At 39.1% G+C, this 17,011-nt stretch overlaps 1 protein-coding gene across 6 annotated transcripts in view; it reads right to left on the bottom strand.

Annotated features, from left to right (window-relative positions):
* Positions 1-828: 828 nt before the first annotated feature.
* The window catches only part of ppp2r3a (protein phosphatase 2, regulatory subunit B'', alpha), a 307,995-nt gene continuing 291,812 nt past the window's right edge, over positions 829-17,011 (bottom strand). For all 6 annotated transcript variants that reach the window (XM_048542153.2, XM_048542157.2, XM_048542154.2 and 3 more), the window contains 6 exons: positions 16,849-16,897; positions 15,571-15,660; positions 14,289-14,464; positions 9,166-9,284; positions 7,957-8,063; positions 829-4,083 (listed from right to left, as the gene is read on the bottom strand). In XM_048542153.2, coding sequence (XP_048398110.1) covers positions 3,990-4,083; positions 7,957-8,063; positions 9,166-9,284; positions 14,289-14,464; positions 15,571-15,660; positions 16,849-16,897 — 635 coding nt within the window. In that variant the 3' untranslated portion in view covers positions 829-3,989. The remainder of the gene's footprint in view (positions 4,084-7,956; positions 8,064-9,165; positions 9,285-14,288; positions 14,465-15,570; positions 15,661-16,848; positions 16,898-17,011) is intronic.

Below are 17,011 nucleotides of genomic sequence, written 5' to 3'. Positions count from 1 at the left end.
TCTGGAGTTCATTTTTTAGTGAAGATTTTCAGCTCGCCTCCCGAACATAAAACTGGTGTTGCAAATTAGCAGTTCATTAAAGAAACAACACAATATTAATTTTCACAAAATTTTAGGTTACCGACTCCTATAAAGTTGGCATTTGTGGTTTTTGTGTTGTGTAATCCTCTGTATATGTAGAATTTCTTGCAGAGAGAAAATGACACAACATCTAGGCAGCAATTATATGATATCCCAGCAAATTCAGAAAATAATCTTGAATAGTATTTTGGTTCAGGGAGGGCGGTAAAATGGCATGGATAAGTTGTAGGTATAAGAATAGCCCTCATAGCTGACAGATAATTAATCCCTTTAGTATAGAAATAAATTGTCAGGGGCTGGGATGTGTGTGTGTTTGTGTGTGATAGAGAGAGGGTATGTGTGTTTGTGTGAGAGAATTGGGAGGGTGCAAGAGAGTATGAGGATCAGAGTGTGTTTGTGAGAGAGAGAGTGAGGGAGACTGTGTGTGTCTATATATTTGGGTAAGAAAGATTTAATCACAAACAGGACATTAAAAGTTGATGTATACGAATGGAGTAGACCATTCTGCCTGTTCATGGCTGATTGAACACTTCAATGCATTTTACCCACCCCATCCCCACAAATCTGTTTGCCACTGCTAATCAGGAATCTATCAATCTCTGATAACAAAGTGTGGAGCTGGATGAACACAACAGGCCAAGCAGCATCTCAGGAGCACAAAAGCTGATGTTTCGGGCCTAGACCCTTCATCATCCTCTCTGATGAAGGGTCTAGGCCAGAAACATCAGCTTTTGTGCTCTTGAGATGCTGCTTGGCCTGCTTTGTTGATCCAGCTCCACACTTTGTTATCTTGGATTCTCCAGCATCTGCAGTTCCCATTATCTCTGATACAATCTATCAATCTCTATCTATTTTTAAATTATGCTCCCTGGCTCTAGACTCTCCGAACAGGGGATACATCTGATTTGCATCTACCCTGTGTATTCCTTTAAGTATTTTACATGTTTCAATATGATCACCTCTCATGTTTTAAAACTTTACAGAATACAGGCCTAGGTTGCCTAAGATTTCTTCATAGGTAAGTCTTGTTATCCTGGAAACAAATCCAGCGAACATTCAAAACACAACTTCTATGGCAAAAAATATCTTTCCTGAGATGAGGAGTTTAAAACTGTACAGAATACTTTAGGTGTGGTCTAACCAAGCTGCTTTACAGTTGAAGCAAGATTTCACTACTCCTGTACTCAAATTGTCTTGCAATAAAGGCAACAGACCATTTCTAATCGCCTGCTGCACTTGCAATGTTAGTCTTCTGTGACTTATTCTGAAGGACTCGCTTTATTCTGCCAGCATTTTCTGTGCTTTTTGATTACATATCAATAATGACAAGTCCACAGTAATATTGAAGGAGGATTGATAGGGGACCAGGGAAAACAGAAAGCAAGTTCGTTCTTTACTGTAAGGGAACGGAACGCTTTGCCTGCAATGGTAGTAGATTTGCCAACTTTAGGTACATTTAAATCGTCATTGGACAAGCATATGGACGTACATGGAATAGTGTAGGTTAGATGGGCTTGAGATCGATATGACAGGTCGGCACAACATCAAGGGCCGAAGGGCCTGTACTGTGCTGTAATGTTCTATGAGCATAGTATCAGGAAAACTCAATTACAACTTCCTAACAGTAGGTCTGTCTTCAGTTCACAGTACTTTTGATACATTATACAAAACAGGTCTGGACTAGAATTAATTCATATCTAATAACATAATGCCATAGCCTTTAATCAGGGCTTAATCATACCCTTGCCTGTGTTCTGTGAAAACACCATTTGAAAGTCAGAATGGTTTTCTCTACTCAGTATTGTGATACCATGTTGCTTCTTCATTGTTGTCTGTTGAAACACTCATTATGGTTGCAAGTAAAATGGTCAGGGTGAGACAAGAAAGATTTTCTGTAAAAGTTGGGAAATTTTAGACTAAGAGGAATTTTAAGGACTCTCAATGACATTTTCCACAATAGGACAGGATTTCCCTGAATCCAGGAGGAACATTCTTTTTATTAATTCACAGAATGTGGGCATCACTATCTAGTGATGGGTGATATATGCTGGCCTAACTGCCCAGAGGGCAGTTATGGGTCCACAGTCACATTTCAGGTAAACTTCTTTCCCTAGAGTACATTCGGGTTTTCCTGACAATTCACAACAGTTTCACAGTAATCATTAAACTCCTAATTCCATTAAAATTCCACCATTTGTAAGATTTGTATCCAGGCCCCCACAATATTACCTGGGTCTCTGGATTAACAGTCTAGTGATAATACCCCTTGGCCATTGCCCAGTGAAGTCCATTAAACAGCAGATCCAAAGGCTCAATATCAGATGGAAATTTGAATACAATTGTAACTGGGAAACCACCAAAGATCAGAAATAATAACCTCGTGCATGAAACCAAGCACTGTGAGATGTTATACAAGATTTCTAAATAAACCTGCAATTTGCACTCATCAGAATAAATATTAATTGTATTGACTGAATGATTACAATGCATTTCCTTTAAACTATTAAACTTTTAATATCAGTAACCTGCACTCTCTTAACTATTTAATGCTTGTGACCATTGCATTTGCTAAACTTACAGACTTCCTTTAACATTCAGAAACAGAAGGCACCTTGATATGTTTTCATGTTGAATTCAGTCTGGTTTTGTGACAGGGAGTTTATTTTTAAAGTTTTAAGGACTTTGGTCTCTGAAAAGGTAAGATTCTTGTTCAATACGGAGTAGATTTTGAAAAGTTTTTAAGACTGAGTAAAGAGTGAAGTGGACTGTTAATGTGACAAAATATGAAAATATGTTCTTTTTTTCTCTTGAGCCTCCAGTATTGATTTGTGAATTTATAGTTAGCAAAAAGGAACTCCCCAATCACTAAATATGATTTAAACTGCACCTAAACTGTGAAACCAGTGTTGAATGAAAGAATGTATCCTCACAGTAGCAGCAATCTGAGCGCACCAAAAGAGCAGATTGCAGTCAGGCAAATATTTGAATGGAACAGCAATGGAAGCAGGAAGAGGTACCTACAAGAACCTAAGCAGCAAGTTAAGAAAGGTTTCCTGGGGATGTTTGTGAACTTAACTCGCTGAGCAAGTGCAAGATACTGAATTGCTCTTATAAGAAAAAAATGCTTTTTTTCCCCCCGCACCCCACCCCCGCCGCTGATGTGTAGAAACTTCCACAAATGAGAAAATATAGAATATACAAAGAAAATGGAAAATTAGCCATCTCCTTTGGGCCAGCCAGTTGGCTGGTCTAATTCTGTGAATTTTATTAAACATTTTCCATGCAACGCAGCATGCGAAATTTGATGTTTTTACCATGTTCAACAGCCATATGAATGCCTATGTGTCAGTGTTGCCTCCTGCAAACAACCACACATCATTTTATCCAGTTGGGCCTTTATATTAGGTTCTACAGCTCACTTGGCTGGGACTGTCTTCAGATAACGAGAGGAATTTTTTTGAAAAAAAATCAGTGCGAGACTACTAATAGGAAGAAAAGAACTTTACCAAGCCTTGATAAGGCACTGAATAATGGATGATTTATACTGGAAAGAAGATGACCCTGAAATGTTGACAAGAAGATAAAACAGGAGGGATTAGAAAAATAAGCAATAACTAAATGTGGACAAATGTAGTAATGGGCATCTCATAGAAATCCATATACATAACACTGCATTTTAAGACATATTGCACAAACAGACAGTTTTTTTTTGATTTTGGATAAATTTCATTGCACACAGTAAGCATGTACTTCTTTTGTTCTGATATAAAATCTAGCATAATCTCTTCAACAAAAACAACAATATAAACAATTTATTTTCTCTACATGTCTGACCGGGTAGTGGTCAGTCCTTAAAGTTGGTGCCTACTGGTCACCCTGACTGTCCAGCAGCTGTGCTAGCTTTGAATTTATGTCGGCAGGTCAGAAATGACAAGTTTGTCCATCTTGTTGCTGAGCTCTGGAGTGGATAGTTCATCTGATTCGTAATCTTCCTCAAATGAGCTGCAAAGAAGAAGCAAAAGAAACATTGTTCCTGAATCCAATCAAATCCTACTTTTGTTTAAGTATTGTAATTGTTTTGTCTGTCACCACAGAATAAATCAGTCAATTTTAATCCTACCCATCTGGTGAAAACTGAGCATCAAAACTGATGCAGCAACTTCAACTCCCCAATTCCAATCTTCTGCACAGGTCACAAGTTTAACCTGCTCCTTTCACTTGAACAGTTGTGAATCTTTCAACCCAAAACAGCTGTGAATGCTTAATTGTTGAGAAAATTATGGACAGCGATTGGATATTTGGGGACTGAGGGAATTAATGAATACGGATTAGTGCATGAAGGTGGTGTGGAGAGGTAGATAATCAGCAGATTCAAGGTTCGCAATAAACAATTGCACCTCCCAGTCGCGAACCATTTCAACTCCCCATCTCATTCCTTAGACAACATGTCCATCCTGGGCCTCCTGCAGTGCCACAACAATGCCATCTGAAAGTTGCAGGAACAGCAACTCATATTCCGCTTGGGAACCTTGCAGCCCAATGGCATTAATGTGAATTTCACAAGCTTCAAAAGCTCCCCTCCTCCAAATGCATCCCAAAACCAACCCAGCTCATCCCTGCCTCCCTAACCTGTTCTTCCTCTCACCTATCCCCTCCTCCCACCTTATGCCACACATCCATTCCCTACCTCCTAACCTCATCCTGCCCCCTTGACCTGTCCATCCTCCCCGGACTGACCTATCCCCTCCCTACCTCCCCACCTACACTCACCTACACTGGCTCCATCCCCGCCCCTTTATCTTGTCTGTCTCCTCTCCACCTAGCTTCTCCTCTATGCATCTTTGATCCGCCGCCCCCTCTCCCCCTCCCGCTTCCCCTTTTCTGATGAAGGGTCTAGGCGTGAAACTTCAGCTTTTGTGCTCCTAAGATGATGTTTGGCCTGCTGTGTTCATCCAGCTCCACACTTTGTTATCAAAGGACCAGAAGGCCTGTTCTTGCTCTTAATTAATTTGTTCTTATGATGCTCGCTGTAAGGTAGTAGAGTCTTCTTCCAAATATAAATGTCAAGCTCTGATCATGTTAAATTTTAACATGATGTCTGTGTCAGGAATCCACAATGGCTGTGCTGCCAAACCAACAAACCTTCCTGCTGTGACTCAGATGGGAGACTGATGTGCACATGTGCAAGTCAGGCTCAGGATATAAAATCTCCAGACAGCCAGAGGAGTAATGTCAGCAGAACTCCCCTGAGAATTAAAATCAGAGGTAGAATTCTGTCATCAAAGAAAAATGCATAGCCTCTGGACTTACCATGATGGCGGATCATTCACTAAATGCTGCTAGGGGTGTGGTTTGGGGGGGGTGTTCAGATGGGGCAAGAGGGTGGACAGTGAAGTATTGGAAGAAGGCCAAGAGATGATTCTCAAAGCTGTCTCTCAGCTATATCTGGTCTCTTGATTTCCTTTCCCAAATTTAAAACTTTCCCATACCGATTCACTAGTCAGCTACAGTGACTCCTTCCCATCCTACCTGGAACTGAAATAATTGCAACTCCAGCAGGACCTTAAGTGGACTTTCATTGATAACCTGAAGGATCTGAATTGGCAGTAGGGCAGGAAGATGCAGCCAGAACTAAATTTGAACAAAGGTGGGAAGTTGAAGGGTATTGGTCCACCACCATCTCACCTAATTAAAACACCTTACTGCCTCTAAGCCTAGAAAATTCTGTTCCTAATACTCTTTAAATTGCTGAGAGCTGGGCATCTTTAACATCTTGCACCACCACGCCCCTCCCCACCAAGGGTAGGCCATATTGCTGGGATGAATGGCCCTTCTCTTTGCTGTAAAATTCAGTGACTTGCTTACTTCAGTTAGGCATTCAAAATTTCTCTACTCTACTGTATCTTTACACTCCTTTCCTATCAAACTGGTGTTTTCCAAACTGGCGGTTTTACATAATTTTCATATTTTCTTGTCTGTGTGAAATGTACAGAATTACACTTGTCTGTTTGAAAAATTAGACTAATATTAGAACTGATTGAAAGAGATTACAATCTATAGTAAGATTTAGACCATCTGTGCAGAAAATAACAACCACGAATGAGAAGAATTCAATGTATTTTTTTCCAACTGAGTAAAATAAAGTCTAAGAAACAACTTTAGCAATGTCACTATTTAATCAACAGGTGGCAGCAGTCTGTGATGTTCTATTCACTGTTGTGACAAGCCTTTACCACACTCTAACTAGTCACACATATAATGCATTGTACATGAGCGCAGAAATGTGGTCATCTCCGATTGTCTTATCTGATACTCTTAGTCTTTGAAACGGTGATTCAAACTTTTATACTTTATACTGACTTTCCTAGAATTGTCAAATATATGTGTTGCAAGTGGCTACAACATATAAACTAACATTAGATGGTGCCACTGTTTGGTTGAAACACTGATACACACAGGGTTAAGTTTGAGCAAAGCAACCTTGAAGTTTGATTCTAGGTCACCTCTGATAGTACTAGCTAGCAACTATAGATACAGTATTTGGACAGGTTAATCACCACCAAGGTGTTACTTTTTGCACCATATTGTTTATAAACAGTTCAGATATAAGCTGTTAGATTGGTTCTGGTAGCACCATTTTGAAGAGGCTGAATATGACATTGTGCTATCAGCCCCTTCTGTCTGCTTGCACGTGTAATAGTTAATCACCCCTGAGCCCAAGGTCTGCGTTTTTCTAAGCAAGGCCTGCATTTTTCACCCAAGTGATCATTGCTGCAACGTGTGGTCATTCCTCTTCAGCTATCCACCTAAAGAACAGAAGCTTAGTTGAACTACATGTCAAGGAGCTGAACAATCACGGGTGACAATAACTTCTACTTTGTCCTGATTACAATTCTTTACAACTGAGCTCATTTCATTTCCTCGTTTGTCCTGTGCATTTTCCGTTTAATCCCTCAAAGTGCCAGCAGAGTATCGGACCATGGCTAATCCTCTTCTTACTTGGGTTCCATGCAAGCAACGGTCTTTGCACAAGACTCACTAAATGCTAATACTTGCTGTTCTTCCCCAAATAATGGTACTGAAGCCATCACTGGTGACATTAATGCACAAACAAACAGTAATCCTGAGATCTTCTTGACCTATCGATCTGTTATACAGAAGGCAGCTCACTGAGCCATCAATGTGTCAAAAGTACATCCTTTCAACAGATTAATGTTGGTGCTGCTATAGATTTTGCAGACAGTAACACATAGATCACATTATCTATTCTACCTTGACTAATTGTGTTTGGATTTATTACCTGGTCAATAAAAAATATGCACTTACAGAGCACTGAAATGGAGAAATTATTTTCTCATTTCCTTAGGTAATACACTTCATTCTCAAAAAATGATGAATTCGCTACATAAATAGATACTGAATGTGGTCTTACTGATGGCCATGCTAACTTGGAGGTGAGAATTCACGTAAACAAAACTAAAATAACATGACATCATTTTCAGTTTAATTGACATAAAATACATGCTCTGAAGGTTTGCAGAGGTTCTACATCTCCCTGGCATTGAAATGTTCCTGTGGAAGCAATGTAAATGGCCATCTGCACTATTTCCAAGGGATTTCACTGTTCTGCCAGGCAAGCTATGGGAGTGTACCAGCAAAAGTGCCTGATCAGATTTCCTTTCATAGACCTTCCTCACGAGGCACCAATGCCCTTGGTATTTGATGCGACCAAGGTTCTGTGTCAATCGCTGTAGTCAGGAAATATAACTTGTCTAAGACCTGAAAACTAACATGCTGTGGTTACTGTTGAATTGTTATCAACTACCTTCATTATGTGAAAAATAGAATTATCAACTCCACTTTGAAGCCACTTACCCTTCCTGTAACTGCTCATTGGCTGATTCCTCAGCAACCAAAATCTCATATTCTTCAGCTGCATACTTGTCCCAGTCAGAAGGTTCCGGACCATCACTCTCAATATCCTCCAAGACACAAAAGGTAATAGTCAGTAAAAATGTACCGAATTCATTCTTTAAATTAAAAAAAAATTTAAAATGGATTCCTTATCAAAACATACAAAGCTAAAGGTTCTCACAATGCTAGTAGACCTCAAATTATTGAAGTATTAGTCCACCAAAATTTCAGCTAGCTTTTATTTGAAAACATTCAGCTGGGGGAAACAAGAACATGCACTCTTTAATCAAAGTAGTGGTATAAATTTGTAGCAGAAATTGGGCACGATTACATAGGTCACCTGTTGCACACCTAGCCCTAATGTTAGTGGGTTCAGTATCAGACATGATGTTTAACTGGTGACCCACTGCTGTACTGTTCATATGATTTATCATGCAGAACAAATATAAACCCCTGTGAATAAAAGAGGGTTTTGGATATGTAATATTCATGTCTTTATTCATCCTTCCCTTGTGGTCAACAGGAGTATTGATTGACTCTCTTCTAAAAACTTTCCACAATAGAAAAGGATGATTCAGTTGCATAGAATTATTAACCAAATTGCTAAACAAGTTTAACCAAACCAAACCGAACATGTTAAAAACATGGTAACAAAGTGTGGAGCTGGATGAACACAGCAGGCCAAGCAGCATCTCAGGAGCACAAAAGCTGACGTTTCGGGCCTAGACCCTTCAGAGAGGGGGATGGGGAGAGGGTTCTGGAATAAATAGGGAGAGAGGGGGAGGCGGACCGAAGATGGAGAGAAAAGAAGATAGGTGGAGAGGAGAGTATAGGTGGGGAGGTGGGGGTGTTGCAGGAGATTCCACACAATATTAGTTATGTTCCATTTATAGTCTTTATTTTTACCCTTTCAAATTATGGCAGAGTATAGCTTTAACGGTTGAAACCTCTCTCCAGATATAATAGTAGAATATTATGATGAATGTGAGATATTTAATTTTGTAATTACTTTTTAGAAGTAAAACCCAAACACTCCATCACATCAGATGACACATTCAGGTCAAATGCAGCCTTGACATTTTGCTTCATTAACTCTGTCTTAAATTTAAAGTAATTGCTTCTGGTCCTGTGCTGTTAAATGGCACTATTTATCTGCTCCATTTATAATACCTTCTGTACAGCAAATGGATCCCTCTGCTCATGGTCCAGGTACTTCTCCAAGTTGAAGCAGGTGTCATAAAAAATATGAGCCATCCTGCATCTCTTTAAATCCCGCATGGTTATTTTACCTGGAATGAAGAACAACAATAAAAATAAGTGAAGACAGGAACTAAAATCTCAAATACAATGTAACAGACAAAATATTTGCTGCCACTGCCACAGTTTGTGCTGCCTTTTTGAACCTGCTATTCGGAAATTTGCCAACAAACTGGGTTGGCTGAAGATATGAATTTTGTGTGTCTGTATTCAGATGAGATAGTGGGAGGACAGAGCAGGAAAATGTCTTTTTTCAGGTGTGAACCCTGACAGAAAATGTCTGTAGGCTAATGAACTAAGATATCTACCTCAGCAAAGCCCAATTTAGCCTCATCCACATACTCAGCTCTGCTGTAGCTAGTCTTTGTATAGTCATTCTGGAATAGGAACCATGTTGGTTCTCTAATGCAAGCAAGACATCAATCACCTCAGTTTTTCTGTTTCCCTCAATTTTAAGTTACCTCCTGTAGCATTCTACTTCTTGAAAAGTTCAACCCTAACATTAAAATTGTTGAGAAGGGTATGTTGCTTTTATTCGGTGACCAACTTTAACAAAACAGTGGGTGAATGCCCACTCTCTGGCACTTCCTCCTGCTCCATACAATGACCCTACTAGTGAATGTTTTTAAGACTGTCACTGACTTAACCTATTCTAGAGATCTTCCCTCCAGAGCCTACTAAATCATATTCCCCAGATCCAAACATCATACTATTATCTCCTTCACAAGAATCAAGAATAGGACTTGCCTAGTATTTCCACTGTTTCACCAGTTTTTTGCTCTGAACCTGAACTGAAAACCTCATCAACGTTACTTTTATTTTCCACCTTGCCTCACCTTCACACAGTTGTCTTCTCTTCCTCAACCTCTCTGCCTCTTCCATTTATTGTTTTAAGCGATGGAACAAAATCCACAGAGTGTAAGCCCAGTGATTTTCACAGCTACCATAACTATATTTTCTCATATTCCAATTCTGTTTTTCCACTTTGCCGGTTTCTCCCATTCTGTTGCATCTATTTGTAGAATTCCATCTAAGACTGGCATTTCCAAAATGTTTTCATTTGCCTCATTCAGGAAATCTCCACTCCATCTCACCATTGGTTGACAGGTCCCTCAACTACGTCCATTCCATCATGTGCAATTATACACATATCTAATGTTCTCCCTCCCAGAGCCAAAATAAGGTTTCCCTTTTCCTCACCTTCCACATCAACAGCCTACTTGCTCAACAGGCTTAGTTTTAATGAGCACATTGTTCCCCTTTCCTCTTCTTTCAGCATTCCAAAGGGACTATTTCATCCATGAAACCCTGATCTATTCCTGAATGACTGCCCATTTCCACTGTTTGTTTCCATGCAAGCACACGATATGCAACAGTTGTCCTCATACTTCATTTTCTTTTCATCATCCAGGGTCCTAAACATTCTTCCATGTGGAATCAAAATATATTGGTACTTTCTCAATACAGTATAATGTACTTTTACTCATGAACCAAGATTGAGTGACCACTTCTCTTCAGTCTGTAGGCATGACCCCAAGCTTCTATCCATGTGTCACATTTAGTCTCCGCCCTACTCTGATAATGATCTTCTTGTCCTCTGCATTTTTCAATGTTCCAAAGATGCGCAATGTGAACTTGAAGAGCAGAATCTCATCTTAAAACTTGGCATTTCACAGCCTCTGGACTCAACATTTAATTCAACAATTTCATATCATAAACATGGCCACTGCTATTGGTGATTTAGTTATTAATGGAATTACAAAAATTGGGATCAAGGATATTTTTGCTTGCTGTGCTACCGCCAAACTGCTCCTTACTTTCATAATACCAGTTGCTACCATGGTGGAATGGTTACATTAATGGAAGCAAAATTACCTGCAGGTTCCCCTCCAAGCCACTTACCACCCAGACTTGGAAGTATACCACTGTTCCTTCACCATTGCTCGGTCAAAATCTACCCACACCAAACATCAGCAGTTCAAGGTGGCAGCTCACATCACCTTCTTAATGACAAATAGAGACAGGAACAGATGCTGGTCAGCCAGCAATGTCCATGTCTTGTGAATGAATAAAATACTCCACTGATAGTAAGTTTAAATGCTACAAATTAGTGAAATTTTATTGCATATATCTATTTTTTGAAGAATTGATTACAAAAGATGTTGGATTATTATTGGAATTAAATACAAAATATCTCTGAGGGAAAGGAACTCATGATCTAGTCTAACGTATTGCACAACCAGAATTTACAGAATTGTTATAGTGCAGAAGGAAGCCATTTGGCCCATTATAAATGTACTGGCTCTCTGAACATTTTACCTTAGTGCCAGTCTCCTGCCTTTTCCCATAACCCTGCACATTGTCCCTAATGAAATAATAATCACATGCCCTCTTAATTGCCTCAACTGAACTTCCTCCATCACACTTCCAGTACTGCAATCCATACCATAACTAACTGCTCCATGAAAAAGTCTTTTTTTCTCAATTTGCTCTTGCTTCTTTTGCAAAACACTGTAAAATTGTGTCCCATGCTTTTAATTCCCTTTAAGACCATGAACAGTTTCTCCCAAACACGCTCCCTCATGGTTTTGATGGCTTCTTTCAAATCTCCTGTTAGCCTTCACTTCTCTAAGTTAACTAGTCATAAATGCTCCAATCCTTCTTCATAGCTAAAGCGCTTCATTCTGGGCACCATTCTTTTAAACCTCTTCTGCACTCTCTCCAATACATTCACATCATTCCCATAGAGTGGTGCCCAGGCTGTACACAATACACTAGTTGCGAAATAACCAGTCTTGCATAAATTCACTATAAACTCCCCACTCTTGTAGACTATGTCCCTACTGAAGAAGCTTATAATATTGTATGTTTTGTTAATAGATCTTAACCTCTCCTGGCAACTTTAATGACTTCTATACAGATACAGGCAGGTTTCCTTACTTCTGCATACCTTTAGAATAGACTCGTTTACTCTGTTTCTATGTTCTTTGTATCAAAGTGTATCATGTCAAACTTCTCCATGTCATCTGCTTCTTGTTTACCCTCTCCACAGTACGTCAGTCTTTTTTACACCATCCTCGTCAGAGTTTACAGTTCTCGTAAGTTTTGTGCTGCTCACTACTTAGATCCAGAACACTTACATAAATCAGGAAAAGCAAGGGTCCCATATTGATCCCTGGGAACTCTATATGAACCTCTTCCGGGCTGAAAAATACCATTAACTATTACTCTGATTCTTAGCCCTCATCCAATTTATATCCGTGTGCTACTGTCACTTTTATTCAATGATCTACAACCTTCTCACAAGTCTGTTGGTTCAGCATTGTATCAAATGCCTTTTGGAAGCCCACATGCAACATGTCAATAGCCTCCTTCTCATCAACCTTGTCTGTTACCTCTTCAAAAAACTCCAGCAAGTTAGTTAGACTTGATTTTTCCTTAACAAATCCATACCGACTTTTTTGAATCAGTCCATAATTCTCCAAGTGATTATTAATTCTATTGCAAATAATTATTTTTAGAAACTTCCCACCAAAGTGAAAGCGATTGGTCTACAATTCTTGGATCTATTTTACAACCATTTTTTGAACAAGGCATAATGTTTGCAATTCTCCAGTTCTCTGGCACTACTCCTAAATCCAAAGAAGATTGAAATATTGTTGCCAGTGCTTCTGCAATTTCAACTTGGACTTCCTGCAATCTTTTTTAATGCATTTCATCTGGCTCCAGTACCTTATCAACTTTAAGTACCATCAGCTTAAATAATATTTCTACCCCATCAATTTTGAACTCTTCAATTCTTCTGCCTCACAGGTAAAGACAGGTGCAATGTTTTGTTTTCAAAAATATACTTTATTCATAAAATATGTTTATCTTCATTTACATGTATGAAAGCAGTTCTGTACAGTCTTTGCATAACAAGAAAAGCAAACATTGTAATTCCCTGCTGTTGCAAAAAACAACGGTATTCCTTACTCACACAGGATACTACTTACATACGCCGAGGCAACGAATGAGTCCGATAACTGAACAGACCCTTGTTATACTTCAGCAGAAATAACTCAACCATGTCTCTTGTCACTAAATGTAAATCTCCCTTTCAACCCTATAAAGGCTCTACTTCTTCTTTGACTACCTCTTTTACTGTTAATGTGCTTTTAGAAGACAAATGGCACCAGTGCATACCACATGGTTGATGCCCTTACTGGTGTTGCCTACATCTGGGATAGAGAAAAATGTTTGTATGCCTACCCTCCATCTCTTGAAAGCACTGAGCCATGACATTTAGTAGCACATCCTTATTTACCTCATCAAAGCACCTATTCTTCAGTTATGTGTCTACACAATTAGCATGAACCATGGGAAGGGACAGGGGTGGAGTGGCAGAATCTAAGACAAATGGTTGCACCTGCATGTGATTTTGAATCTTCAGTGTATGAGCTTTCTGGCAATCATTAACTTATTTTTAAAACACTATTCCAGAAGCTGAGTGCTCTTGACAACTCCCCGAAAAGGCAACACACATTTTAAAGGCAAGAAGTAAAGGACGGTTAAAAGTGGATTAACTATAAGGCATTTAACTCAAAAATCAAGTTGAGGGAATGGTATCTTCAAATGTTGATGTACTTTCAACATATTCTCATCTCTGCTATTAATAAGATAGGGCTGTGACCTGTTTGCTTTAAAATAGCAGAGACAGAGAAAGAGGGAGAAGCGATAATTGGGTGCTATATTTTATATTAGCAGGGAGAAGTGTGACACACAGGTACTACTTCTTAAAATAACAAGGAGCAAGTTGTATGATATAGGGTGCTAATTGTTCACAGTCATTTCCAGGTTAGTTATTATGTAGTCTCACATGAAATTATTCCATATGGAGACAGACATCAATAGGGAGCACATCATGAAAATTGTGTACCTACAATCCATGATTTTTGGCCATTAATTTTGTGAGATCGCTTCCTTGTTGTGCTGATTCCTGCTGGTGGAATTGAATTCGGGAATCACTTCAGTCAAGTTTTACTCCATTTATTTACCTTCACATTCTGGTTTCACCAAATCCAGCAATTGACAGAGGAGGTCATGGAATGGCAATGGTTCAATGCCCATTCCCTCCATGCGTTCACATTGCTCTTCATAGAAGTACTCAAGCTCATACATAGAAACTATGCCATCTCCGTCAATGTCCATGGCTCGAAACCAGTATTCCATGCTAAAGAAAGGAATCAAATGCTTATTACTTCACAAAATTACTGTCCGTGAAATATGATTAAAAGGATACCTTACCAATAATTAACAAAAAGACACTTTCACCTTGTGTGGATCATATTCATATATTCATCCTGCGCTTTAAACCTCAAACAAGAGAATCAGATTGCAAATTGGTATGCTTTAATCTTTAGTGAATCTTATTTTCTTCACCTCCCCAACCTCCACCTCGACACAGAGTTCTTTGCGCATTTTATACTAGTTAGTCTTTTAGAAAATAAATGACTAGATGTAAGGATAAGACGTCCATGGCCTCTTGGTGACCTAAGATAATGTGCTGTAATAAATCACCCTGTGTCATTTTCTAGTGAACTAAGGGCACTTATAATGTAACCTTCATTTATTGTCTGATTGAATCTTGTAAAGCAAACAGCGATCACTTATGTTAAGGTAATCAGGTATTCGGAAAAGATACTGTACTTTACCTGACATAATCCTATATGCAAACTCTCAACATGAGAACCATAAACATAAATGATTTGTCATTGCAGAACAAGAACACTGTTTTCCTTCAAAATGATCCCTGTTGCGGTCACTGACTTTTATAACACATAGTTATAATGAAATCTTCAACTGACTAAAGAAAATAAAGTTTCCAGGTTTGCTATATCTGCTACACAAATGAAACCTTCTTCTGCATAGGGCATTAATCAGGTGGTGAACAGAAGTACCTTAGTGAAAATATTTTATTTTACATTTTTGAGCTAAACAAATCTACTCTTCTTTCTCTCTCCACTGCCTCTTTCCCACACTCGGAACAGTTCCTGGCACTCAATGAAGAACTACCAGCAGCTTCACTAGTCGTGGCTACCCAAACTTGTGTGGTGTTACAGCAATATCCTAATATAAAGATCTCACTTACCCTCACACGTGATGTACAGCGAGGATAAATCTAGAAGGCAGACGGTGGCTTCTACAGAAATGTAGCTGTCCAGTCCTGAAAGGGTTTTCTCAGCTATTGCTGCAGAGCAGGGGTAAAGTTCTCTGACTGCATGTCTAAAGTAACTAAGGGAGTCAAACCTCCGTTCACAATCTCATTAGAGTTCTTACCTGGTGGGATTCTTCTTATCTTCTTCAGAAAGCAGAAACCAGACGAAATCAGCATAGCTCATCCGACCCTCTTTCTGTACACAGTTACCCCTGAAATTGGAGATGTTATATTTACTAGGCCAGAGCAGAAAATACATGCCAAATTCTTCTTCAAAATGGCATGTTCAAAATGGGTTTAACAAAAATGCTAAGCTCTTCAATGTATGCAAACGTATTTGTAAGTCATGATTCCTAACTAGTCATCAGACCCATAAACCCTGCCTCCATTACAGCTGAGGCTGGACAGCAAGACCATGTGGACACATTTATTGACAGACAAACTGACATCTTTCCCATGCAATCTATGTTTCCTATTTCTATTTATAATTGGAGCACTGATGAAGGTCATCACTTTAAGCGTGAGGCAGTGGTACAATTTGATTTCGTTCTTCAGGGATACAATTGATATTGTGGTGGCATGTAGCACAATAATGTAGAGAAGGCAAAGCCCCTGCACAGTACATCCTGATATGAAGTCCTCATATAAATGAAACTGTAATGTGTAAGGTTACTGCATATATTACAAACTTATTTATGCAAACAATCTTTGTCCATTATTTTAACTGATGCCCCTATTAAAATGACTACATCACAAATAGGAGCATGAGTAGGTCCTTCAGCCATTTAGCAGTCAGGACTGAGCTTCAGCCTAACTTCACCATCCCAAACTATCCCATTGTCCCTTAATTCCCTTAGCATGCAAAGATTTACCAAGCTCTGTCTTGTATATGTTCAACGGCTAAATAGCCCCAGCTCTGTGGGATACAGGATTCCAAAAATTCATAATCCTTTGAGTGGAGAAAGTTTACCGTAATTCAGTCCAAGAGACCAATTTATTATTCTGAGATTGCAAACCTTGGTTCTAAACCCTCAAGTCAGGGAAACCTCCTTCCAGCAGCTACTGAAACCCTTTAGTTAGTTCATATCCTTTCATGAGGTTCGTTCTTTTCCTGAAATGCAATTCCAGTTTATTCAATGTCTCCTGATCAGACATCCCCTTATCCCAGGAATCAGTCTAATGAGTCCTTGTTGCAATCCTCCAATGGTGGTATGTCCTTCCTTTGGTAAATAAAAGGTTTAATAGCTCCCTTCAAAGGGAGACAGGAGTTTCCTCTAAATATGTGAAGCATATTGCATGCGAATGTAACAAAATGCTGCATCCCCCAGAAATCTTTCTACTTCTCATCAGCTTTCTGGAAAACATTTTTCGGTTTTATAAAAGTGAACATATTTATGTACCTTGTGACTGCTCCAGAGAATATCCTTTCAATAATTCTATTCGAGATAGCTGTGGAGAAAGAAATACAGCAAACCATGGAACAATTCATTTTCCAAATGTGACTCTGTATGTGATGATGGATATTAAATAACTAGGCTCTTCACACAGGCTGAGGGGTTGAAC

This window comes from Stegostoma tigrinum, chromosome 14 (assembly GCF_030684315.1).
Source record: "Stegostoma tigrinum isolate sSteTig4 chromosome 14, sSteTig4.hap1, whole genome shotgun sequence".
Classification (NCBI taxonomy): Eukaryota; Metazoa; Chordata; class Chondrichthyes; order Orectolobiformes; family Stegostomatidae; genus Stegostoma; species Stegostoma tigrinum.
This window is presented reverse-complemented; position numbering and strand designations above follow the sequence as displayed.